At 41.5% G+C, this 24,959-nt stretch overlaps 2 protein-coding genes across 3 annotated transcripts; both read right to left on the bottom strand.

Moving 5' to 3' along the window:
* Nucleotides 1-519: 519 nt before the first annotated feature.
* Nucleotides 520-2,941, bottom strand: LOC135082457 (uncharacterized). The gene is made up of 7 exons (XM_063977253.1): nt 2,813-2,941; nt 2,640-2,762; nt 2,467-2,595; nt 2,124-2,258; nt 1,442-1,518; nt 1,234-1,339; nt 520-951 (listed from the first exon to the last, which is right to left on the bottom strand). Exons 1-7 carry the CDS (start codon nt 2,939-2,941, stop codon nt 733-735), a joined length of 918 nt encoding a protein of 305 aa, XP_063833323.1. The 3' UTR covers nt 520-732.
* A 10,946-nt stretch (nt 2,942-13,887) lies between these two features.
* On the bottom strand, nt 13,888-24,560 carry LOC135082255 (septin-1). Of its 2 annotated transcripts, none has more exons than XM_063977023.1 (11): nt 24,338-24,560; nt 23,312-23,504; nt 21,305-21,435; nt 20,015-20,142; nt 19,761-19,878; nt 19,593-19,679; nt 18,991-19,151; nt 17,413-17,514; nt 17,024-17,111; nt 16,615-16,722; nt 13,888-14,107 (listed from the first exon to the last, which is right to left on the bottom strand). In XM_063977023.1, exons 1-10 carry the CDS (start codon nt 24,362-24,364, stop codon nt 16,633-16,635), a joined length of 1,125 nt encoding a protein of 374 aa, XP_063833093.1. In that variant the 5' UTR covers nt 24,365-24,560; the 3' UTR covers nt 13,888-14,107; nt 16,615-16,632. The 2 variants fall into 2 exon arrangements, with proteins under 2 accessions (XP_063833093.1, XP_063833092.1); XM_063977022.1 differs by lacking the exon at nt 24,338-24,560 and adding an exon at nt 23,965-24,111.
* Between the last annotated feature and the right edge of the window lie 399 nt (nt 24,561-24,959).

Here is a 24,959-nt window from a genome sequence, read left to right as displayed (position 1 = left end):
ACGTCGCGCGCATGCGTCGAGTACGCGGCAGTAGAAGACATATAATGCACCTTACGTGCACGGCAAAAGGACTAAATTAGCTTACCTCCGCGGCGGGGACGGACTCTTGCTCCGCGTAGCGAATCTTGAGCGACCAGAAGGTGTGACGTCGCGGGCAGCGGCGCGAGTATGCGTCGAGCACGCGGCAGTAGACATAATGCACCTTACGTGCACGGCACAAGGTCGTAACGGGCTCACCTCCGCAGCGGGGACGGACTCTTGCTCCGCGTAGCGTATCTTGAGCGCCCAGAAGGTGTGACGGCGCGCGCATACGACGAGCACGCGACATAGTCATAATGCACCTTACGTGCACGGCACAAGGACTTAATTAGCTCACCTCCGCGGCGGGGACGGACTCCTGCTCCGCGTAGCATATCTTGAGTGTCCAGAAGGTGTGACGTCGCGGGCAGCGGCGCGAGCATGCGTCGAGCACGCGGCAGTATACATAAATGCACCTCACGTGCACGGCACAAAGACTTAATGAGGGCTATCGTTTTAGCGCTCACCAGTTAGCGCCACTGTAGAGTAAGGTCCTGTCACTTGCTAGTAGCGAAGACAGTGGCACCAACTGGTGAGCGCTAAAGTGGTAGGAGGACTATCGCATTTGCACTCATCAAGATGGCGCCACTGTAGAGTAAGGTCCTGTCAATCGCCAGGGGTGCCAACTGTTAAGTATAAAAACGATAGCCCTCATTAGCTCACCTCCGCGGCGGGGACGGACTCTTGCTCCGCGTAGCGAATCTTGAGCGACCAGAAGGTGTGACGTCGCGGGCAGCGGCGCGAGCATGCGTCGAGAATGCGACAGTATGAGGCGCGGGAAGCGCATGCTCGCACGTGACGCACGTAGGCTTTGAGTAGCGAGTGCACGCCTGAGACCGTGATGCACTCGGTTGTAGCGCGGTCGTATAGCACCTGGAAATGTTGTGAGACTTTAAAAACTTGTAAGATAAGTCAAGCCTGGTCTGGTGGCTTGCGCAATGGACGATAGCGAGTTAAATGAAAATCCCGCCGCGGGCAAATTCTTAATGTACAGGACAAGAGCAGTTAAGAGTATTTATATTATCGTTATCTATCCAATATCTTAATATAGAAACAAAGCGCAGCAAGTAAACAGAATACAATATTATGTTAACATGAACTGATGTAAAAATCTAACCATTTGGGATTTAAAAATAATACAAATAACATTTTTACCTTCAGAATTCCATCAATATCGCAATCACCATACTTCTTATCGTGCGCCAACTCTTCAACCAGTCCTATGTACTCCACATAAATCTTGAACTTCTCGTCTAGGTTCCTAAAAATAAACAATACATAATGTACATTTGCTCAATAGGGTAAAACTAATATACTAAAACTTTCACATGCTTACTCATCCTACAGAGTTACTGATACTTACTCCACTGTCAGTAACTTGTCTTCGTATGGCGTTATTTTCTGTAAGAAATCTTGGGCCGCTTCATGTTGCGTTTTAACCTGAAAACACGAGTCGTATTACATTTGTATAAAGTCTTGATTAACTATGGAAACATGGGCTATCGTTCTAAGGCTCACCTGTAGACTAACACCCGTGTTCACAAACGATACTTGCTTAAGTGAAGCAGCAAATCGAACGCACAGCGTTGAATAGAGCTCAGTGATTGGTTCGTTCGTGATCTTGTGCGTCCACGCGCACTGTGAGACCTCATAGTAATATTTCTGAATACGGGCGTAAGGCCGTCACTTTCTAGACTCTGCTAGAGGCTAAGACAGTGGTGCCAACTGGTGAGAGAGAGCTGAAGGCGGGAGGATTATCGCATTTGCGCTCGCCAACATGGCGTCACTGTATAGTAAGGTTCTGTCACTCGTCAGAGATACCAACATTGAAGTATAAAAACGATTTTAAGTTGTCATCCCTTTCATTTAGGATGCAGGCTGCTACCAACCGGCCAATCTGGAAATCATTGGGGAAGGCAATCTGGAATCAGTAATGGACGTCCTGTGGCTGAGACGATGATGTTGACATACCTTAGGCACTACAGCACGCGCCCTTGCTGCATCTTGTATTACTGTTCAGTAGTCCTGTGGTGATGATGACTTACCTTATCAACGTACTCCTGGCTGTGCAGCGCCAAGGCGAGCTCCTGAGTCTGCTGCCACGCCTCTTCGGCTCTCAAGAGCGGCCGGGAGACCGTCTCCTCGAGGCACCACAGCACGCGCCCTTGCTGCATCTTGTACTATGATCAGTGGACGCCCTGTGGTGATGATGTACCTTATCAACATACTCCTGGCTGTGCAGCGCCAAGGCGAGCTCCTGAGTTTGCTGCCACGCCTCTTCGGCTCTCAAGAGCGGCCGCGAGACTGTCTCCTCGAGGCACCACAGCACGCGCCCTTGCTACATCTTGTAGTATGATCAGTGGACGCCCTGTGGTGATGATGACGTACCTTATCAACATACTCCTGGCTGTGCAGCGCCAAGGCGAGCTCGTGAGTCTGCTGCCACGCCTCTTCGGCTCTCAATAGTGGCCGCGAGACTGTCTCCTCGAGGCACCACAGCACGCGCCCTTGCTGCATCTTGTAGTATGATCAGTGGACGCCCTGTGGTCATGATGACGTACCTTATCAACGTACTCCTGGCTGTGCAGCGCAAAGGCGAGCTCCTGAGTCTGCTGCCACGCCTCTTCGGCTCTCAAGAGCGGCCGCGAGACCGTCTCTTCCAGGCACCACAGCACGCGCCCTTGCTGCATCTTGCACTATGATCAGTGGACGCCCTGTGGTCATGATGACGTACCTTATCAACGTACTCCTGGCTGTGCAGCGCCAAGGCGAGCTCCTGAGTCTGCTGCCACGCCTCTTCGGCTCTCAAGAGCGGCCGCGAGACCGTCTCTTCCAGGCACCACAGCACGCGCCCTTGCTGCATCTTGTACTATGATCAGTGGACGCCCTGTGATGATGATGACTTACCTTATCAACGTATTCCTGGCTGTGCAGCGCCAAGGCGAGCTCCTGAGTCTGCTGCCACGCCTCTTCGGCTCTCAAGTGACTGGGAGACTGTCTCCTCGAGGCACCACAGCACGCGCCCTTGCTGCATCTTGTACTATGATCAGTGGACGCCCTGTGGTGATGATGATGTACCTTATCAACGTACTCCTGGCTGTGGAGTGCCAAGGCGAGCTCCTGAGTTTGCTGCCACGCTTCTTCGGCTCTCAAGAGCGGCCGAGAGACTGTCTCTTCCAGGCACCACAGCACGCGTCCTTGCTGCATCTTGTAGTCTGGGTCGTCTTCGCTGCAAAAGAAAAGAACTTGTATAAATGTATAACACTCTTGCATTTGGTCATAAAAGATTGTATGGCTGGTTGAGAATTGGATTTTATTCATTGGTCGCGGTGTGAACTGTTTCATATCTAGCCAGAATTGAACATTAACAAAGATAGGTTAATCCGCTAATCAAAAGACGAGAGAGAATAAATTACGCCATAGTGTTTACTAGCTGTGCTTTCTCTAGCGGGTTCGCACCGGCGGCGATATCTCTTCCATCAACGCGCGCCTCCATCGTCACGCTAGTGAGGACCATGTGCTAAAGGAAGAACATTCTTACACATTAACATTAACTTACGTCAGAGTGTCCAGCTGTGCCTTCTCCAGCTCCAGCTTGGCGTCCCAGAAGATCTTTCCCGAGAGCGGGTCCGCGCCGGCGCGCCGCAGTATCTCTTCCATCTGCGCGCGCGCCTCCGTCGTCGCGCTAGTATCGACCATGTGCTAAAGGAAGAACATGTTCAACAATAACTTACGTCAGAGTGTCCAGCTGTGCCTTCTCCAGCTCCAGCTTGGCGTCCTAGAAGATCTTGCCCGAGAGCGGGTCCGCGCCGGCGCGCCGCAGTATCTCTTCCATCTGCGCGCGCGCCTCTGTCGTCGCGCTACTGAGGACCATGTGCTAAAGGAAGAACATTGTTCAACAATAATTTACGTCAGTGTCCAGCTGTGCCTTCTCTAGTTCCAGCTTGGCGTCCCAGAAGATCTTCCCCGAGAGCGGGTCCGCGCCGGCGCGCCGCAGTATCTCTTCCATCTGCGCGCGCGCTTCTATCGTCGCGCTAGTGAGGACCATGTGCTAAAGGAAGAACATTCTTACACATTAACATTAACTTACGTCAGAGTGTCCAGCTGTGCCTTCTCCAGCTCCAGCTTGGCGTCCCAGAAGATCTTTCCCGAGAGCGGGTCCGCGCCGGCGCGCCGCAGTATCTCTTTCATCTGCGCGCGCGCCTCCGTCGTCGCGCTACTATCACCAATGTGCTAAAGGAAGAACATGTTCAACAATAATTTACGTCAGTGTCCAGCTGTGCCTTCTCTAGTTCCAGCTTGGCGTCCCAGAAGATCTTCCCCGAGAGCGGGTCCGCGCCGGCGCGCCGCAGTATCTCTTCCATCTGTGCGCGCGCTTCTGTCGTCGCGCTAGTGGCGACCATGTGCTAAAGGAAGAACATTGTTCAACAAACAAAACAATAACTTACGTCAGAGTGTCCAGCTGGGCCTTCTCCAGCTCCAGCTTGGCGTCCCAGAAGATCTTTCCCGAGAGCGGGTCCGCGCCGGCGCGCCGCAGTATCTCTTCCATCTGTGCGCGCGCTTCTGTCGTCGCGCTAGTGGCGACCATGTGCTAAAGGAAGAACATTGTTCAACAAACAATAACTTACGTCAGAGTGTCCAGCTGGGCCTTCTCCAGCTCCAGCTTGGCGTCCCAGAAGATCTTGCCCGAGAGCGGGTCCGCGCCGGCGCGCCGCAGTATCTCTTCCATCTGCGCGCGCCTCCGTCGTCGCGCTAGTATCGACCATGTGCTAAAGGAAGAACATGTTCAACAATAACTTACGTCAGAGTGTCCAGCTGTGCCTTCTCTAGTTCCAGCTTGGCGTCCCAGAAGATCTTGCCCGAGAGCGGGTCCGCGCCGGCCCGCCGCAGTATCTCTTCCATCTGCGCGCACGCTTCTATCGTCGCGCTAGTGAGGACCATGTGCTAAAGGAAGAACATGTTCAACAATAACTTACGTCAGAGTGTCCAGCTGGGCCTTCTCTAGTTCCAGCTTAGCGTCCCAGAAGATCTTCCCCGAGAGCGGGTCCGCGCCGGCGCGCCGCAGTATCTCTTCCATCTGCGCGCACGCTTCTATCGTCGCGCTAGTTCGAACCATGTGCTAAAGGAAGAACATTCTTATACATTAACATTAACTTACGTCAGAGTGTCCAGCTGTGCCTTCTCTAGCTCCAGCTTGGCGTCCCAGAAGATCTTGCCCGAGAGCGGGTCCGCGCCGGCGCGCCGCAGTATCTCTTCCATCTGCGCGCACGCTTCTATCGTCGCGCTAGTGAGGACCATGTGCTAAAGGAAGAACATGTTCAACAATAACTTACGTCAGAGTGTCCAGCTGTGCCTTCTCCAGCTCCAGCTTGGCGTCCCAGAAGATCTTTCCCGAGAGCGGGTCCGCGCCGGCGCGCCGCAGTATCTCTTCCATCTGTGCGCGCGCTTCTGTCGTCGCGCTACTATCGCCCTTGTGCTAAAGGAAGAACATTCTTACACATTAACATTAACTTACGTCAATGTGTGCAGCTGTGCCTTCTCCAGCTCCAGCTTGGCGTCCCAGAAGATCTTTCCCGAGAGCGGGTCCGCGCCGGCGCGCCGCAGTATCTCCTCCATCTGCGCGCGCGCTTCTATCGTCGCGCTAGTGAGGACCATGTGCTAAAGAAAGTACATTCATACAAAATAACTTACGTCATAGTGTCCAGCTGGGCCTTCTCTAGCTCCAGCTTGGCGTCCCAGAAGATCTTTCCCGAGAGCGGGTCCGCGCCGGCGCGCCGCAATATCTCTTCCATCTGCGCGCGCCTCTGTCGTCGCGCTAGTGAGGACCATGTGCTAAAGAAAGTACATTCTTACACATTAACATTAACTTACGTCAGAGTGTCCAGCTGTGCTTTCTCCAGCTCCAGCTTGGCGTCCCAGAAGATCTTCTCCGAGAGCGGGTCCGCGCCGGCGCGCCGCAGTATCTCTTCCATCAACGCGCGCCTCTGTCGTCGCGCTACTGAGGACCATGTGCTAAAGGAAGAACATGTTTAACAATAACTTACGTTAGAGTGTCCAGCTGGGCCTTCTCTAGCTCCAGCTTGGCGTCCCAGAAGATCTTGCCCGAGAGCGGGTCCGCGCCGGCGCGCCGCAGTATCTCTTCCATCTGTGCGCGCGCTTCTGTCGTCGCGCTAGTGAGGACCATGTGCTAAAGGAAGAACATTCTTACACATTAACATTAACTTACGTCAATCCTCCATCTGCGCGCGCCTCCGTCGTCGCGCTAGTATCGACCATGTGCTAAAGGAAGAACATGTTCAACAATAACTTACGTCAGAGTGTCCAGCTGTGCCTTCTCTAGCTCCAGCTTGGCGTCCCAGAAGATCTTTCCCGAGAGCGGGTCCGCGCCGGCGCGCCGCAGTATCTCTTCCATCTGTGCGCGCGCTTCTGTCGTCGCGCTAGTAAGCGACCATGTGCACCATTCAGTTAGGATTGGGATAGCTGGAATGAACACATGATTAAGTATGTACTGTAATTGTTATTTAACATCATCAATCATAATCATCGTCATTAGGTCATTTACGCCCGTATTCACAAACATTACTATGAGTGTCATCGGTTTATGTGGATGCGCGTGGACGCACAGGGTGACACACGAACTAATCACAGAGCTCTATTCAACGCTATGCGTTCGATTTTCTGCTTCACTTAAGCAAGCATCGTTTGTGAATACGGGTGTTAGTCTCCACTGTACAACAGGAGACTCCTCTGTGATTTACTAGAGGCAAATGGAGAAATATTTGAACATCAGAGTTCTGACTCAGAGAAGATTAAAATGATGAGGTTTTCATTCAATATATGACACAGACAAGAAGTAATCAACTACAAATAGAACGTGTAAATATCAAACGCATATAAACAATTTATGATAAGAACAGATTGTGCAATACTCACAATAACAATCGAGCATCGCCTGTTGAAAGAGTTCGGCGATTTTGTCGCGCGCTTGCGTAGAATGCGCCAGGGTTATTTCGGTCTGCAGCCGCAGAAGCCAGTGCTCAGGCTGCAGTGCTGTTAGCTTCTGCAGACGTTCGAAGGCAGTCCTCCAGCGATCCAGTTCCGACAGTCGCCTATTAGAAGCATAGTTGCATGCTATAACTCAATCTCTATTATTGTATACCATATTCCAGGGTTGGCGAACCAATGGCACGCGTGCCAATGATGGCACGCGACATAATATTTTGGGCACGCCACCAATCACAAATTCAGTAATTCAATAGTAAATAATGTGTTTTGATTATGAGCTATCGTATTTGCCCTCATCAGTTAGTGCCACTGTAGAGCAAGGTCGTGTCACTCACCAGTGGTGCTACTTGATGGCATTAGGTGTTAATTTAATGGCACGTGTCTATGATTACTTCAAACATTTTTTTAGAACAGTGGCACGTTGATACTTAAAGGTTCGCCATCCCTGCCATATTCTTTTTAATACATCAGGCTATTATTTATAATGATACCTGTGACAAATCATGCAGGTGTAACTAGAGATGGGTTTGTAGCCAGCTAGTTTGGATAATAACTGATTATTATCTATTAATAGCCATTATTAGCCATCCATTGGCTAGTAACCCTGCTATTAATAGTTTCTTAAGTTTTTTCTTCCATTTAAATCAAATCAATATTAAAATCAAATATTACTCAAAGAAATAAAAAAGAACTAAAATATTAAAAAACATCAATGTAATTTATAAAAACGACATTGTAGTTAAAAAAGAATCTAAATTATATAAAAGGAGAAACTGACTGACTTAGTGACAGATCAACGCACAGCCTAAACGGCTAAACGTAGGCACTTGAAATTTGGAAGGGACGTAGCTTAAATACCGTAGAGGTGCACTAAGAAAGGAATTACCAAAAATCTCAAGGGAAAGGGAATTAGCGGGAAAATCCTTTTGTATGAAAAATCTAAACCGCTTAAGTTAGACGCTTGAAATTTGGCATGTAGGTATATTAGTAAACTTAAAGCTTAGTTACAACAAGGAATTCCCACTGGAACGGGAATTAGCGGGAAAATCCTTTTGTATGAAAAATCTAAACCGCTTAAGTCAGACGCTTGAAATTTGGTATGTAGGTACATTAGTAAACTTAAAGCTTAGTTACAACAAGGAATTCCCGAAATTCCCACGGTATTGGGAATTAGCTGGAAAATCCTTTTGTATGAAAAAAGTAAACCGCTTAAGTTACACGCTTGAAATTTGGCATGTAGATACCTTAGTAAACTGAAAGCTTAGTTACAACAAGGAATTCCCGAAATTCCCACGGAAACGGGAATTACTGGGAAAATCCTTTTGTATGAAAAATCTAAACCGCTTAAGTTAGACGCTTGAAATTCGGCATGCAGGTACCTTAGTAAACTTAAAGCTTAGTTACAATAGGATTTTCCAAAATTCCCACGGGAACGGGAGTTAGGAAAAAACATTTGTATGAAAAAATCTAAACCGCGTAAGATAGATGAATTTCGGGAATTCCTTGTTGAAACTAAGCTTTCAGTTTACTAAGGTACCTACATGCCAAATTTCAAGCGTCTATCTTACGCTGTTTAGATTTTTTCATACAAATGTTTTTTCCCGCTGATTCCCGTTCCCGTTGGAATTTTGCAATATCCTGTTGTAATTAAGCCTTAAGTTTACTAAGGTACCTGCATGCCAAATTTAAAGCGTCTAACTTAAGCGGTTTAGATTTTTCATACCAAAGGATTTTCCCGCTTATTCCCGTTCCCGTAGGAATTTCGGTAATACTTTTCTTAGTGCACCTCTACGGTACCTAAGCTACGTCCCTTCCAAATTTTAAGTGCATACGTTTAGCCGTTTATGCTGTGCGTTGATATGTCACTAAGTCAGTCAGTTTCTCCTTTTATACAATTTAGACTAGCGGCCGCCCGCGATTTCGTACGCGTGGATCCCGTTTTAGCCCCTACATCTATCTTACGCGGTTTAGATTTTTTCATACAAATGTTTTTTCCCGTTAACTCCCGTTCCCGTGGGAATTTTGCAATATCCTCTTGTAACTAAGCTTTGAGTTTACTAAGGTACCTGCATGCTAAATTTCAAGCGTCTATCTTATGTGGTTTAGATTTTTTCATACAAATGTTTTTTCCCGCTAACTCCCGTTCCCGTGGGAATTTTGCAATATCCTCTTGTAACTAAGCTTTAAGTTTACTAAGGTACCTGCATGCCAAATTTCAAGCGTCTATCTTACGTGGTTTAGATTTTTTCATACAAATGTTTTTTTCCCGCTAACTCCCGTTCCCGTGGGAATTTTGCAATATCCTCTTGTAACTAAGCTTTAAGTTTACTAAGGTACCTGCATGCCAAATTTCAAGCGTCTAACTTAAGCGGTTTAGATTTTTCATACAAAAGGATTTTCCCGCTAATTCCCGTGCCCGTGGGAATTTCAGGTATTCCTTTCTTAATGCACCTCTACGGTACCTAAGCTACGTCCCTTCCAAATTTCAAGTGCTAAATTTGTAAACTATGAAGGGATATGTATAACATTAATAGCAGGGTTACCATCTGAAATCGGCTATTATTGGCTATTAATGGCTAATAACTGCTTTTAATCCGTTACTAGCCAATTGCTATTAATCGGATTATTAGCACTTACCCATCTCTAGGTGTAACACAATACAATAACTAAAATAGAATAATTAATAGGAAAAAGTAATAGCACACATCACTCACCACAAGGTTTGGATCAACTCAATGTGCTCGTCGTAGTTGTATGGGTACTCCGCAATCCGTTGCTCCAGCTCTGCCACCTTTCTCTCCTGTACTTCGTCATCGTCATCATCCTGTCAAAACAACCTCTGGTCAGTGAGCATTTCTGATCTGGCTCAAACAGATAACACATGTGAGTGGGTTATTGGGACCCAGCAAGTAAATGAAATAATTGAACCTTAGTGAAAAAGTAATATTTTAGTTAAAAATCAATGCTATAACAGGAATGTTTTGAAAATAGGGAGAATTTGGATTATTGTAACATTTTAAATAAAAATAAATGTATGAGATTTGAGAAAAGTCAACTAGAAAATCCAAGTGCAAAAAATTTATCCTGTCTGCCATACCGTGAGCCGAATCATTTATAGATACAGTAAATTTGCAAAAATGGGCTACTGTAGAGTTCTGTGTAACCTATATTAGTGCAAAATATTGAATCATTTAGTATTTTAACTCAGAAATTATTAAAAAAGTGGTCGCTTAAGACTTCATAACAATTAAATTACCTATTGTCTCGATTTGCGAAGATTGAAGGGCTAAATGATTTTCAACTTGGTTTTCAGACTAGAAGCTTTTTGTCACATAATTTTGATTATGTTTACAAATAAGCATAATTGAGTTATTATTACGTAGATCATCCATGTAGCAAGTAGGTGACAATCTAAGGTAAAATGCAAGGTCTTATTTATTGACAAAAGATGAAATATTCATAAATACATTTCATGAAGTACCAAATTATGGTCTAGTTAGTAGAATGTTGAGCCCACTCCAAAATGGATAACAAACCAGTTTCATTGAGTAGGACTGTAGAATCCTTCCCTGCATAGCAACTCAATAAAAATATTCGGTGCAGGTTGAAATCATCGGGTCGTGACTATTGAAAACACACTAATTGGCTTATTGTCAAATCATATAGTCCAATTGGATTTGCCAATCATGTAACCAAAATGTGGTAGACATTACCATGAGGAAATAAATGCTAAATAACCTTAAAATGTAAATTTAAGTGTACTTCCACTTTCTGAATTCCAATTTGAAGGTTTCTGCTACGTTCAATTAAGATAATATTAGTAAATTGAACCAGAAGGTAACACAAAATTACAAAATATGCGTACCTCTGAGTCGTCGGAATCCAAGTGTTCCATTTCGTCTTCCTCAACTACCACTTCGATCTCATTCTCCTCCTCAGAGTCATTTCTCACTTCATCCTCTACGATAGCCATGGTGAAAAACACAAGACACTGATAAAATGCGAAAGTTTAACACCGTGTTTAACAACAAAATCACACAATCAAATTTATTATGGCGGACATGTCAAAGTCAAAGAAAAATTTTGACGTTATTTTTTTTATAATATGTTAACGGCTCTGGATAAGCAATTTTAAGCCAATTTATTGTTGATCGGATATTAACGGATATTCCCAGTTGCCGGTGTCACTCTCCTAGCGAGCAAATGGGAATTTTTTATTTACAAAAATGGCCCAGTCTCTCCCGTTTGTGAAAAATGAATTTCTAGTTAATCTAAATAAATATAAAATTCTGTATTTGTTCAGAAATAAAGTTTATCTTATATCTTGTTTGGTGGAAGTCCAGTCTCTCGGAAATTATTTGTAACGGCCAAGTTAACTGCACACCTGGCACCGTGACGTGATGATATAGTCGCTCTACTGGTACGGACGGGGCAACGACGCGGACGCGGGGAGGTAGTGTTGATAGAGTGCACGAGGCAGTCGCATTCCAGACTGGTGCGCAGTTAACTTGACCGGCTTGTAAATAAATTCCCAGATACCCCCAGTGTAGTGGGGGAAAGATATTGGTGAATGAAACAAAATTAACCAAGAATAAATAACATTTGAAAAGGCTTGTGTTCGGCCTTAATTTCACTTTATTCAGGAGAGATATGAGGCAACTGTTAGTTTTAATATAAATGTATCAATTTAAATAAACAAGAAATGGATAGGTTATATTAACCGATTGAGTCCCAGACGGCATTAATTAATGTCATAACAATTGATTATCTATTGTGTCTAGATTCGCGGAGCTTGAAGGATTAATTCAAACACGTTTGTTCACTTCATATTTATTTTATTATATAAAAAATATAATGATTACATAGGAGTTTCTATTTTAAGTTGTTACCTACTCATATAATTTCTTTCGCCTTCGTTGGTATCATTAACAGTTTAGAACCAGTTATTTTTGCTTTGGCACCAATTTTAATCTAAGATTTAAAGATTCTAGGAGACAGATAAGGTTAAAGTTAATTTTATTCAAATATCATGTGACCTAAGGGTTCTCCCCAAAATAATTAACATACATATTACAAAGTGGACGATTTTAGATGACAAATCTACAAAAATGTGTATCTTCTAATCATTGTTATGGTATTATGCATATCATGCATACATTTTCATTTAATAAATTGACTTAGTTCTGCACAGTCAAAACTAGGTAAAATCCTAGCCAGAGAACTCAAAATAATGGGTTGAGTGCATCTGTTAGAGGTAGCGTTTATTTAAACTGGAATATTTACACAAATATGTATTTTGGAGGAGCACCCTGTATTTGAACTGTCCAAAACCAAAACAATTTACATCATTCATTTGCGAACTATTTTTCAACTCATAAGATTACGAGAAATAATTGTAAATTAATCTTTCTCATTTTCATAATAAATGCACCAATAATGGAATATAAAATGTCAATTAGTGATTGAAGATCTTTAAGTACCTAAATTACGTTATAATTTTGCATTCACAAGCACATTCAGACTTCAGTTTTCGCTTTCTATAATGTCAACAAGCAATATAATATGAGAAAAGTAAATACTCGAGTAATATTGGAATACAAAATCAGTCATTTTGCACAAGCAATAAAGCTAAATAATACCTAACACGCCTAAATATGGTATGATAAATGATTGGCGACTAAATTCAATTTACATAAAATTAAATGTTATTGTTATAATGTCAATGTTATAGCTATATTCATTCGAGAACATGGATTGGAAATTATTTAATGATTTTTATTGGGTGATAGGAATTAACAATGATATGTGTCTAAAGTGGACGATATGTGGTGGATATGACGCTACGTTTAAAAAGCAAAAAAAATCTGTTTATAAAATTAAAACTGCATTACGTTCAAGTAAACACTAGTCTAGTATCTTGTAAGACAGTTCTAACATACAATAATGTATCATAGTAAACATACGTTACAAAGATGGCACAAGAACAATATAATTGCGTATCAGATCAACATTAAATGAGGCCACATTTGACAACCAATCGTCACATAGTATTTTAGGTCATACTTAGATATTTCTGACTATGAAATAATGTCAATATGCTGAGCATTCCATACCGACTTTAATTTAAAACGTAGTATAGAATACGAGCCTAAGCAACACACTTCATTGATCAATTCAAAAGTCAGATACATCTAAGAAATCATTATAATTCATCTAAATCTACAGAATGTTCATCATTAGTCATTTATTTTAATCAACATGGTTATCTTTTATTCTTTACTTATTTCTGTCTAAGACCACAAGGTCAGGAACATTCTGTGCGACTACTAAATATTGCAACTTCTTATTTCTACTAATAGAGAGAAGTATAATTTGATAACATCTACCTCTATATACTTATAACCATAAATCGTATAATACGCCCTTTAAAATAAATGAGTATAAAAATAATACTTGTCAAGATGACAAAAAAATGAATAAAAACACACCCAGACTCATTTTTCATTACAAATGATATAATAAATGAAAATATGTAAAATATTACGTAAGTAACATTTTAGAAGACAAGAATGAAATACTACTGTATTCATTTTCAACATTTGTAATGTAAATCAAATGATGTAAAATAAACATTGGGTTCGATTCTGGTTTTTAACTGTCATGCGACATATCACTTCACATCTGACGCATTTTGGTTTGATTCGAATTGGTAATTTGCGCACGAAAATGGCACACCAAACACTTATTATCTGTGCAATTTGTGCGCGAAATGAAACTGCACGAGACCCAAAGATTTTTTTCACATCACTTGACAATTACAGGAATGACGTAAAGATTAATAACCGCATAAACTACATTTACCGTGCACTCATTCACCAAACACTCGTTTCAATAGGGCTTCGGGCTGGGTGTGTCCGAGAGTCAGTTAGTTGGAGGTGACACAGTAAGGGATGACGCGCAGTATTGAGTTCACGACGTCGCAGGCGTCTGGCAACTGGACGTGGACAGCCGTACTTGTCTTTAACTGGAATGAATAAAAACATGAAATAGTTACATTCATTGAATTGACGCTAATAAGCGACATCTGGCGGGATGAAGAGGTTTTCCTTTAGCATCATAGTATGCAACATGTTCCGGCAGAATATAATAAGACCACGCCCATTCTTGCCGTGTATGTCGTATAAATAACGGCCGGTTCACACATGTCTCCGTTTTACTATTCCGTTTTATCGTCTACGTTTTTTTTCGTCGATGGCGTATGTAGTTGTATGAGCGACTTCACACATGACACAGTATTATAATAATAATAATACACTCAGCGGCACGGAATTTGGCCCAAGCCTAAACACCCAGATATGAAGCCAAATAGGTGTTGTATACCTAAGTTTCGTTTGACATGTTAACAGAACATTTGTTTTTGTTAATTTACGAGGCTAGATTTATAAAAAAAATGCGTCTGTTTAACTCTTTTGACTCTAGAAACGCATTTCGTTGTTGGAGCGTAAAGAGTACGGGTATGTTTAAATTCGATATTAAATGTTGTAAGGGTTTAGCGTTTTGTTTTTTGTTTTTAAATTAATCTTAGGGTTATTCTCGTTTCCATAATTTGTGAATAATGCCCATTACTCCAGCTCAAGTTGCTCAAATAGTGTTGCTTAGAAGTCAAGGGCGTATGCAGCGGGAGATGGCTGAAACTCTTAATTTATGGCGTACAAACTTAAGATACACGTTAAAAAGGCATGACCAGACCGCCATTTACACAAGAAGACTAAGAAGTGAGGAATTAAGGTGTAAATCAGCGCGCGATGACCCGATTATCATGCTTGCAATATAAAGAAATCGGGTTCTCACCACGTTTGAGATACGCCAGCGTTTACAAACAGCAAGCCCAGTGAATGTCAGTGAGCACACAATAAGAAGAAGGATGGAGGATCATAACCTGCATACTCGAAGACCAGCTCGAGGACCAGAACTTCTTCGATACCTTCGCGAAGTGCGACTTACGTTTTCTAGAGAACATGCAAATTGGACGCAAGGCTAATGGAGTAAAGTTCTATGGTTCGATGATTGCAGAGTCAACTTAAGAGCTCCAGACGGCCGTGGAAGTGTATAGAGAAGGTGCGGAGAAGAGTTACTACGCTAACAGACAGTTTTCATAAAGAGTTTGCTTCATTAGTCTAACGTCCAATTTGCATGTTCTCTAGAAAACGTAAGTCGCACTTCGCGAAGGTATCGGAGAAGTTCTGGTCCTCGAGCTGGTCTTCGAGTATGCAGGTTATGATCCTCCATCCTTCTTCTTATTGTGTGCTCACTGACATTTACTGGGCTTGCTGTTTGTAAACGCTGGCGTATCTCAAACGTGGCGAGAACCCGATTTCTTGATATTGCAAGCACGATAATCGGGTCATCGCGCGCTGATTTACACCTTAATTCCCCACTTCTTGGTCTTCTTGTGTAAATGGCGGTCTGGTCATGCCTTTTTAACGTGTATCTTAAGTTTGTACGCCATAAATTGAAAGTTTCAGCCATCTCCCGCTGCATACGCCCTTGACTTCTAAGCAACACTATTTGAGCAACTTGAGCTGGAGTAATGGGCATTATTCTCAAATTATGGAAACGAGAATAACCCTAAGATTAATTTAAAAATAAAAAACAAAACGCCAAACCCTTACAAGATTTAATATCGAATTTAAACTTACCCGTACTCTTTACGCTCCAACAACGAAATGCGTTTATAGAGTCAAAAAAGTTAAACAGACGCATTTTTTTATAAATCAAGCCTCTTAAATTAACAAAAACAAATGTTCTGTTAACATGTCACACGAAACTTAGGTATACAACACCTATTTGGCCTCATATCTGGGTGTTTAGGCTTGGGCCAAATTCCGTGCCGCTGAGTGTACATACATACATCGACGAAAAAAAACGTACACGATAAAACGGAACAGTAAAACGGAGATATGTGTGAACCGGCCGTAAGGCGACTAAGGCAGAAATATGCTAACAACATCAACCCATCTGGCCAGAGTGGAGATTGTAGGCCAAATTCTCCATCTGCCTCTAGTAAGGTGGAGAAGGTCATTTCTTACAGTGGAGACTAAATGACCAAGTGATAGTAAAGAACTTGACGGTGATCGTAGTCTTTGTGTGGTATACTAGAACGTCACGCACCACAATCACCAGTAACAATTCAGATATCAAGCGCATCGGTTGTTTCATTTCTGCAATCTGCATTCATTCAATCGTTTCAGCCAAATGACGTCCACTGCTGGACAAAGGCCTCCCCCAAGGTTTTCCACAATGAACGGTCCTGCGCTGCCCGCATCCAGGCTCTTCCCGCGACCTTTACCAGATCGTCGGTCCACCTAGTAGGAGGCCTGCCCACGCTACGTCTTCCAGCCCGTAGTCGCCACTCGAGAACTTTCCTGCCCCAACGGCCATCGTCTCTACGAGCTATGTGCCCCGCCCACTGCCACTTGATTTTAGCAATTCTGCGAGCTATGTCGGTTACTTCAATAATGAGCTTTATACCTGTGCGTCGAGCGTGCACTATGCGGTGGTGGGCGCGCCGGCGGCGGCCAGCTGCATCTGCCGCTGCATCTGCTCCAGCATCTCCTGCATACGACGAAGCTCTGCCTCCTAAGGTTAAAGGAACGTTCAGAAACCATCATTAGTATTATATTTTAACTGACTTCTAAAAAAGGAGGGTGGTGTTTTTACAAACATGTATGGACAGTAAACCTGGTGTTTTAAAAATTCATTATAATAACTTCTGCCCGCGATTCTGTCTATGTGAATTTCAGTATGTCACAGAAAGGCTATATCGCGCGCGTCCCCCTATCGAAAACTGTGACGTCACAAGTACAAAAACGATGTGGGAATCGGGAACAAAACACAAAAATAGACAGTAACGTCAACAGTTTGTAAACAGAAATCATACCTTTTCACGAAGAGCACGGTCAGCATCTTCATTAGATCCGTTGGTTACACCGTTGCTATCGGCTTCGCTGAGGCCGCTCTCCGTAGACCTGTCATATAATTAGTTAATTACACAGAACATCTAGGTAAATCCTAAGATTTTTTAGTTGTAATGAGCTATTATAAAAATAACAATGGTCCCAACAAACTACCTTGAGGTACCCCTGTTTGTAGGTAGAGCGTACCAATATCGTCTGATCAAGTTATTTCAACACATTAGTGCCTATTTCTAAAATACATTCTAAGCCACGTTAGTGCGTTTCTAAGCAGATCATATCTCACAACACGTCATGCACTACACGGTCAAAAGCTTTTGGAGAATCAAATATTATGAAAACAAAGTTAACTCACGTGTGACGTTTAGGCACTTGCCCGCTGCGCGCGAGCCGCTCCGAGCGGTAGTTCTCGTAGTGCACCTCTTGCGTCACCTCCTGCAGGTCTTGCATGTGAGTGCTACAAACAAACATTATGCAAATTACTATTGGAGACATAATCCACAAATGTTATTAGGAAGAAGCTGTAAAAATTAACTTGTATAGTTCCTTTGAAGATACTTTACGAGATCGATATCTTACCCACAATGCAGTAGCAAGGTGCTTGATAATGTCACACACTTAAGTAAGAGCCTCAGTTTTGTGGCAGCATGGACTCTGGTTTTCTAGTTGCACTGCGCTGAAAGTGTTTTTAGCAGGTAGGCACTCACTTCAGCATGGTGCGTCGCTTGATAAAGTCGCAGTGCTCGGGGTTCTTGACCTCGACCACGCCCCACGGGTACAGTCGGCCGCGTACGCGTCGCTCGCACAAACCATCTTAATTATGATCCCTGTTTTGTTGCACCAGGACCTTTTTCCTAGCTACACCTCTCTCTGCTCCGCCTAGAATGTGCTAGAAGGGTATGTAACATCAAGGCACTTACATGAGCATAGTGCGCAGCTTGATAAAGTCACAGTGCTCAGGGTTCTCGACGTCGACTACACCCCGGGTACAGCCGCGTATGCGTCGCTCGCACAAAACATCTTAATTATGATCCCTGTTTTGTTGCACCAGGACCTTTTTCCTAGCTTCACCTCTCTCTGCTCCGCCTAGAATGTGCTAGATGGGTATGTAACATCAAGGCACTCACATGAGCATAGCTCGCAGCTTAATAAAGTCGCAGTGCTCGGGGTTCTCGACCTCGACCACGCCCCACGGGTATAGACAGTCGGCCGCACACCTCCAGTATTGTTGCACTGGACTTTATTTCCTAGCCAAACCTTGCTCTGATCTGGCTAGAATGTGCCAGAACTGCTGGAAGTGTATGTAGTAGCAAGGTACTTACATAAGCATGGTATGCACCTTGATAAGGACGCTCGTGCACACTTTAGTTTGGCCCCAATTTTGCTGCCTAGAACTATTATGCTGTGGAAGTGTTTGTAGGTAATGCACTCACATGAGCATAGTGCGCAGCTTGATAAAGTCGCAGTGATCAGGGTTCTCGACCTCGACTACGCCCCACGGGTACAGTCCACCAACCAGCTTAATAGGGGCCCTGTTTTGTTGCACCAGGACCTTTTTCCTAGCTTCACCTCTCTCTGCTCCGCCTAGAATGTGCTAGAAGGGTATGTAACATCAAGGCACTCACATGAGCATAGTGCGCAGCTTAATAAAGTCGCAGTGCTCGGGGTTTTCGACCTCGATGACGCCCCACGGGTACAGACAGTCGGCCGCGCACCTCCAGTATTGTTGCACTGGACTTTTTATTTCCTAGACAAACCTTTCTCTGATCTGGCTAAAATGTGCCAGAACTGCTGGAAGTGTATGTAGCAGCAAGGTACTTACATAAGCATGGTACGCAGCTTGATAAGGATGCTCGTGCACACTTTAGTTTGGGCCCCAATTTTGCTGCCTAGAACTATATGCTGTGGAAGTGTTTGTAGGTAATGCACTCACATGAGCATAGTCCGCAGCTTGATAAAGTCGCAGTGCTCGGGGTTCTCGACCTCGACCACGCCCCACGGGTACAGCCGGCCGCGAACGCGGCGCCCGCGCACCTCCAGCTGTTGGCCCGCGCCGCACACCGCGAATGGCACCGCTGCCTTCAGTTGACGCACCTGGATAAAAACTTTTTTGTAGTGTCTCTTTTTTAATAGTGCTGTTAGAATAAAATTACTGAAAGGTGTCGCTCTCGATTAAGGGCTGATTTTTCAATCGTCGGATAACTTTTAACTGAAGAATAAGTTTGGCACATTGACAGATTCCGTATGGGAAATATGTCAAATGACAAGTTTATTCTTCAGTTAAAAGATATCTGACGATTGAAAAATCAGCCCTAATCTGTTTTGTCTTTTTTGATTCGGAATAAATTGCTTGTTCTAAATATTCGTCTTGAGTTCATGTAGACCTCTCAAGATACTTTTTTTTTAAGTTGCCTACTGTCATTCACATAAGTATTTATTGAGCTAAATCGTTTTATTTTAAATAAGTAAAACGTCTGCCAACACTGCTGGCAACAATTTTGAAATAGCCTCAGATTTTTAAGAATTATCACTTACCTGCTCTTTATAATCCTCGTCTTCATCACTGTCGCAATCAGGCAAAGGGTAGATTTTGATTCCTTCCCTTTCGATTTCTTCCATAACCTAAAAATACCAAAGATTAATCACCTACTTATTAAAATCAGAAGTGACAAGAGGCAAGAAAAGCAGTAGTCAATAACTTACCCTAGTCTTGAGTCGTTGAACCTCCTTCTTGGTGAGGCAGTCGGCTTTGGCAATAACAGGCACGATGTTCACTTTGTTGTGCAGTTGCTTCATGAACTCAATATCAAGGGGTTTCAACCTACAAACAAATACAACTCCTAAGACCATAATAATAAAGTTGATTTTTTCATAGAACACTTTTATGCTTAAAATACTACAACAGCACGCTATTTTAAGCTCAAACATAAAGGTATAAAGTTGATTTTTAAATTTACCCATGTCCAAAAGGCGAAATAAAGTAGAAGCAGCAGTGTATGCGGTTGTCGACAATATTGCGCCGGTTGAGACCGCTCTCGTCGCGCAGGAAACGCTCGAATTGTTCGTCAATGTATTGGATGATTGACTACAAGAAAAAAGATGCATACAATAATATTCATAGATTTTGAATAAGCATTTTTCATTCTTTCTCTATAATGGTACTAGCTGTGCCCCGCGCTGTTACTCGCGGTAAAACGTAGCCCGTGAAGAAGTAACAAACATACACACTTACAAACTTACCAACCAAACTTCGATTTTGAAATCCAGCTACCGAACAACGAATAAAGGAGGCCTTGTTATATTCGCGACTCACGTTATCGGTTCCACAACAACGAAGTGGCGCGCGGGTTAAATTTACATACGTCACGCATCAATTGAAATCTTTTATGGATGCATTTTAATACGACTTTCACTTGCTAAGAAGAAATGGGGTCACGCGACGTTAAATTCTTTGCCAGTGTTTATATTTACGACTTGAAATGTATTCCAATCCTATTAGTAAACAATTTGCGTGAGGAACTGTACTAATATCTCACGAAGTCGGGATTGGCGGAAATATCGTCTTCAGTGGCATATCTGTTCGGAAAGCATTTAAAAATGTATCTTAATTTACATACATTAGGCTACAATATGTGAATCTCTATATTATAACGTCTTCCAAGATAAGACCCGCTCTTTGAAGGAATAAGTACAGTTGTTTTAAGGTCATCATAACCATTTAAGTGCAATGAAGTCTAATTAGATGCTGGCCTTGCCTCAGGTTGATTACTCAGGCAAGATGGGAATATTGTATGTTGTGGCATAAATTTTTGCTACACACATTACGATCATGATGATACATGACAATGATCTATGTAGCACTAGTGGTGTCCAGCTCTTTGTAAGCCTGGAAAGATGAGACACATGACCTGAACAGTAAAGGGGTAACTTCTTATTTGACCATTTACTGTTAACTTCAGGTAAAGTACATACATTACTGGGCACAAAATATATCAACTTCTGATCTTATTTATGCAATTTAAAAAATGATAAAAGTGAATTAAAATTGAGATAAAATTCAGATAATTAGGCATTGAGTAACTTAGATACAGAGGCTCTCTTGTGTTATAATGAGACCCTTTTGAGATGAGATGTTTTTACTTTGTTCTCTAGTCAATCTCACAGCTAATTTAATTTTCGTCTTTTTAGACTAATCATAGCAATTATTACATTATGTGTTACAACACAAAACTAGAAAAGTGACTTACCCTAAAGCAGTCAGTATTGTCAATAGCATCTCCATAGCCAGGAGTGTCCACCACAGTTAAACGGAGTTTTACGCCTCTTTCTTCAATCTCCACAGTTGATGCATCCAATTTGACCGTCTGATTTGTTTTCTCTGGAATATTTAACAGATTAAATGATGATTCGAGGGTATTTATCATAGTATTGGTAGATAGCGTCATAGTCCCAAAAAAATGGATAATTATCAAGTTTTAAGTGTGTTTTCTTGTTACTTCGGCGATGTAACACCCGAAACAGAAAAACAGGTATTTGTTTTATTATTGTACCTTACACATGGATTAGGGTAACAATATTTGGTAAAAGTAAGGTCATGGTAGTAATGATTTCAAATACTAACTAATATCTGAGCATGATACTAATTTAGTATGTTTCTTTCTTGATTAAAAACTGTAACACCCGAAACGTTTCGGGTATTACATTTTTATTTATATGTCGATAATGTGTGTATATTGCTTGGAGAAGTGAAAAAGTATTACTGTGAGAGTCCTTTGACCTCCCACTAGCGCTGGCATCGGAAAAGGAGTCATATTTCTCAATTTAAGACTTTTTTGAAATGTCGACTTAACACTAAAATTAAGGTATTGCTAAAAAGTGTCGATGTTTGACATTTCCAATAAATATCGTAATTAGAAATTAAAGTAATGCTATTTCAAGCCAAAAACAATAGAAAAAGCTATATTCTGAGGAAAAATTAAACTTGAACTTTGTATATTTAAAAAAAAAAGCTGCTTCGTAATTTCAAACCAGAATTCGCTCTATTTGTGTTTATTTGTTGTACTCCTTATTTTGTAGTACCTAGAGACTAATAAAATACCGATTTAATCGATAAAACTCGTTGAATTTTCGTACTCGTAACACCCGAAACAGAACCAGTGTAACACCCGAAACAAAGAAAAAATTTATAAAAAAATAGCAAAACGTTTTATTTAACAGTGATTGTATGTTACATGGTTTGTAAATGTCATACTTTAGAAGTCCTGTAAGTTTTAGGTATGATTCCTTAAGAAAATTCGCTAAATTTCGAGTAAATGCAGCAACAGTCAGAACATAGAGGCAAAATCTCGTAACGCCCGAAACGCACACTTTTCGACTCATATTTTCGTTATCTTACATTCTAAGCTGTACAAACTTTATTATTTAGATAAAACAACTAAAAACGGACAGATTAAGGCACTAACATTATTAAAATACTATTTCAAAATACATGAAATTGTTGAATATGTGTGTACGAACGTAACACCCGAAACGATGGAATGACCCTATAAGTACCTATAGAAGATCATTTTTTATTTAAATGTGGGCTCATAATACGCTGCTCATAATAGTATTTTTCAAAGTAGTTTTTGCATTCGAAACACTTCATTAAAGTTAAAAATACCGCTCAGTATAAAAAAAGCATTTGCCAAATATTGAAAAAAATGCAGGACCTAACGTTGACAATCAATCAAATATTAGGTCGCTCAAATATTATGAAGCTTCTCATTTTGTATTTTAGGGAACCAATTTTTTTTTTGTAAGTTGCTGTTCTTTTGATTTTTCGTCACTCGCACTCAGTCGCTCACTTAGTAATTCTTTAGCCCACATTAATTAATTTTGACACTTACAACATAAATTTACAGTCACTCGTTTAAATACTACCCTTATTAAAATACAGATTCGGCTTAACAATTTTGTATATTGTCACTGATATAGGAATACCACAAAAAAATTGCTTTGTGACATTTTATACTTAAATTCTATCGAAATGAAGTTCAAAACAGTGCAGGGCTTATTTAAGAATGTGGTATTGCTATTTATTTATTTATTTTGGCTTTTCAACAATGAGTACACTATTAAAATTTAAAATACAAAACCAAAATTACATGATTACTACTAACTAAGTATATCAATTATAATTATTATAATTACTATATCAATGATCATAATATAAATTTAAGATTTTTAGGAGTTTTTAAACACAAAATACATACCGATTGCATCAGGAATCACTCTCTCCGGATACAAGTCAGTCAAGAATAGGGAGTTCACTAAAGTAGACTTTCCCAATCCACTCTCCCCAACGACCATGAGCGTAAACTCGAAGCCTTTCTTTACCGACTTCCGGTGCACCTGGTTTGGTAAGTTGGCAAACCCAACGTAACCTGGGGTTTCCAAGTTGGAGAACTGTGGAGGAGAATCAGAAATAAGACATTTTAGTTGAAACTTCAGTATCAATTGGAAAGTGAATTTTAAAAGTATAAATACTGGTATATGTAATGTAAGGTTTAGAAGCAATAGGGTAAGAATATTTCATAGCAAATATATTGGTCAAAATACATAAAAATAAAAATAAGTCATACAGTTTTATTCTATTTTTAGTTTAATTTTAATAAAATACCTACTGGTAAATAAAGTGCTAAGTCTAACACAGTAGGTAAAAGGATTTATAAGGATTATTATTATGTAGGAAAGTAATTTTACAACAAATGCCTATTTTATATTATCAACATATAAAATTCTAAACAAATACTGTACCTACATACTAGAAACAACACAGAATTAAATTGTAATGTGACAATATTTGCCAAAGAGGATAATGGGTGCCATTAGTTAATTATTGTGGTACTGATAAATAAATGCCTACCAACATGTTTCCTATTTTCAAAGAACGCATTGATAACGCAATGTGAAGCCTGGTGATTGACCTATGGCAGCACCTACCTACTTCCAGTAACCAATTCAAGTGTAACAAATCTGTTACACTCGCTAGCGAAATATTCAAAGGCACGCACAAACATTGACACACATCCGCCGTTTAACTGTATCGAGATCCATTTCACCTCCAGTATGCATAAATAACAAATACATAGAATACACAACCTGGTGACTCACTGATAGGCATAGCCAGATAATTATAGCTGCCGCCACCCTACACAGGCGTGTACAGACAAAAATAAGTGCTAAATAATTTCTGTATTGGTTAAAATAGGTCTTTAAGAGATTTTAAGTTTACTTACGTTTTTATTTGATGACTCGCTGGTCATTTTGACTGCAATGTAAATTATTAGAACTCTGGCGATAACACTTCAATTACGATAGAATATTCTTCTACTTCGGGCTTTAAATAAGTGGAATAAACAAATATAAATCTAAACAAATCGTGGATTAGAAGACAAATTTACAAGCGTAGGAAAATCGGTCGTGAAACACCGACATCAAAACTTTTTTTGAGGCTTATAATTAGGGCTGCCAGATGTACAAAACGTTTTACCCCTTTCAATTTTAAAACGCGCATTTTGCTTTTCTAACAAACTAAAAAATACTGTATACAATTTAAAAGCACGTTTTCTAACATTTGTAATTTGAATAAAAAATAAGGATTTTATGGAGTGTGATCGATTTCCATATTATATCAACATAAACATCTGTGACTGAATAAGATTCCTTCCTATGCATGTAGAGTTTTATACAGCTTGCTTTGTTTGGGACAAGATAGGGTAAACATTTTCAACTTTTTTCTTTTTACCCGACTACTGGCTGGGCGTTAATGAAGTTCTCTACTACGTCACCAACTCCTAAACTATCACCTTTCGGACAGTTGTAATTTTGAAATAACTTCATACAAAAATATCGGAGCGC

The sequence above is a fragment of the Ostrinia nubilalis genome, chromosome 21, assembly GCF_963855985.1.
Source record: "Ostrinia nubilalis chromosome 21, ilOstNubi1.1, whole genome shotgun sequence".
Lineage (NCBI taxonomy): Eukaryota > Metazoa > Arthropoda > Insecta > Lepidoptera > Crambidae > Ostrinia > Ostrinia nubilalis.
The sequence above is the reverse complement of the archived record's forward strand: the minus strand, read 5'-3'. Positions and strand labels throughout refer to the sequence as shown.

What these genes read in the sequence shown, in the direction of transcription:
- LOC135082457 (XM_063977253.1), bottom strand. Translation starts at nt 2,941, where the DNA reads ATGCAGCAAGGGCGCGTGCTGTGGTGCCTGGAAGAGACGGTCTCGCGG. An exon ending in GCCAGGAGTACGTTGATAAG is followed by an intron (nt 1,519 to 2,123) that starts GTAAGTCATCAT and finishes TCGTGTTTTCAG; the next exon opens with GTTAAAACGCAACATGAAGC. An exon ending in ATATTGATGGAATTCTGAAG is followed by an intron (nt 952 to 1,233) that starts GTAAAAATGTTA and finishes CAACATTTCCAG; the next exon opens with GTGCTATACGACCGCGCTAC.
- LOC135082255 (XM_063977022.1), bottom strand. Translation starts at nt 23,994, where the DNA reads ATGCGTTCTTTGAAAATAGGAAACATGTTG. An exon ending in ACGAGGATTATAAAGAGCAG is followed by an intron (nt 19,152 to 19,592) that starts GTAAGTGATAAT and finishes GTTTTTATCCAG; the next exon opens with GTGCGTCAACTGAAGGCAGC. An exon ending in ACCGTGCTCTTCGTGAAAAG is followed by an intron (nt 16,723 to 17,023) that starts GTATGATTTCTG and finishes CTTTAACCTTAG; the next exon opens with GAGGCAGAGCTTCGTCGTAT.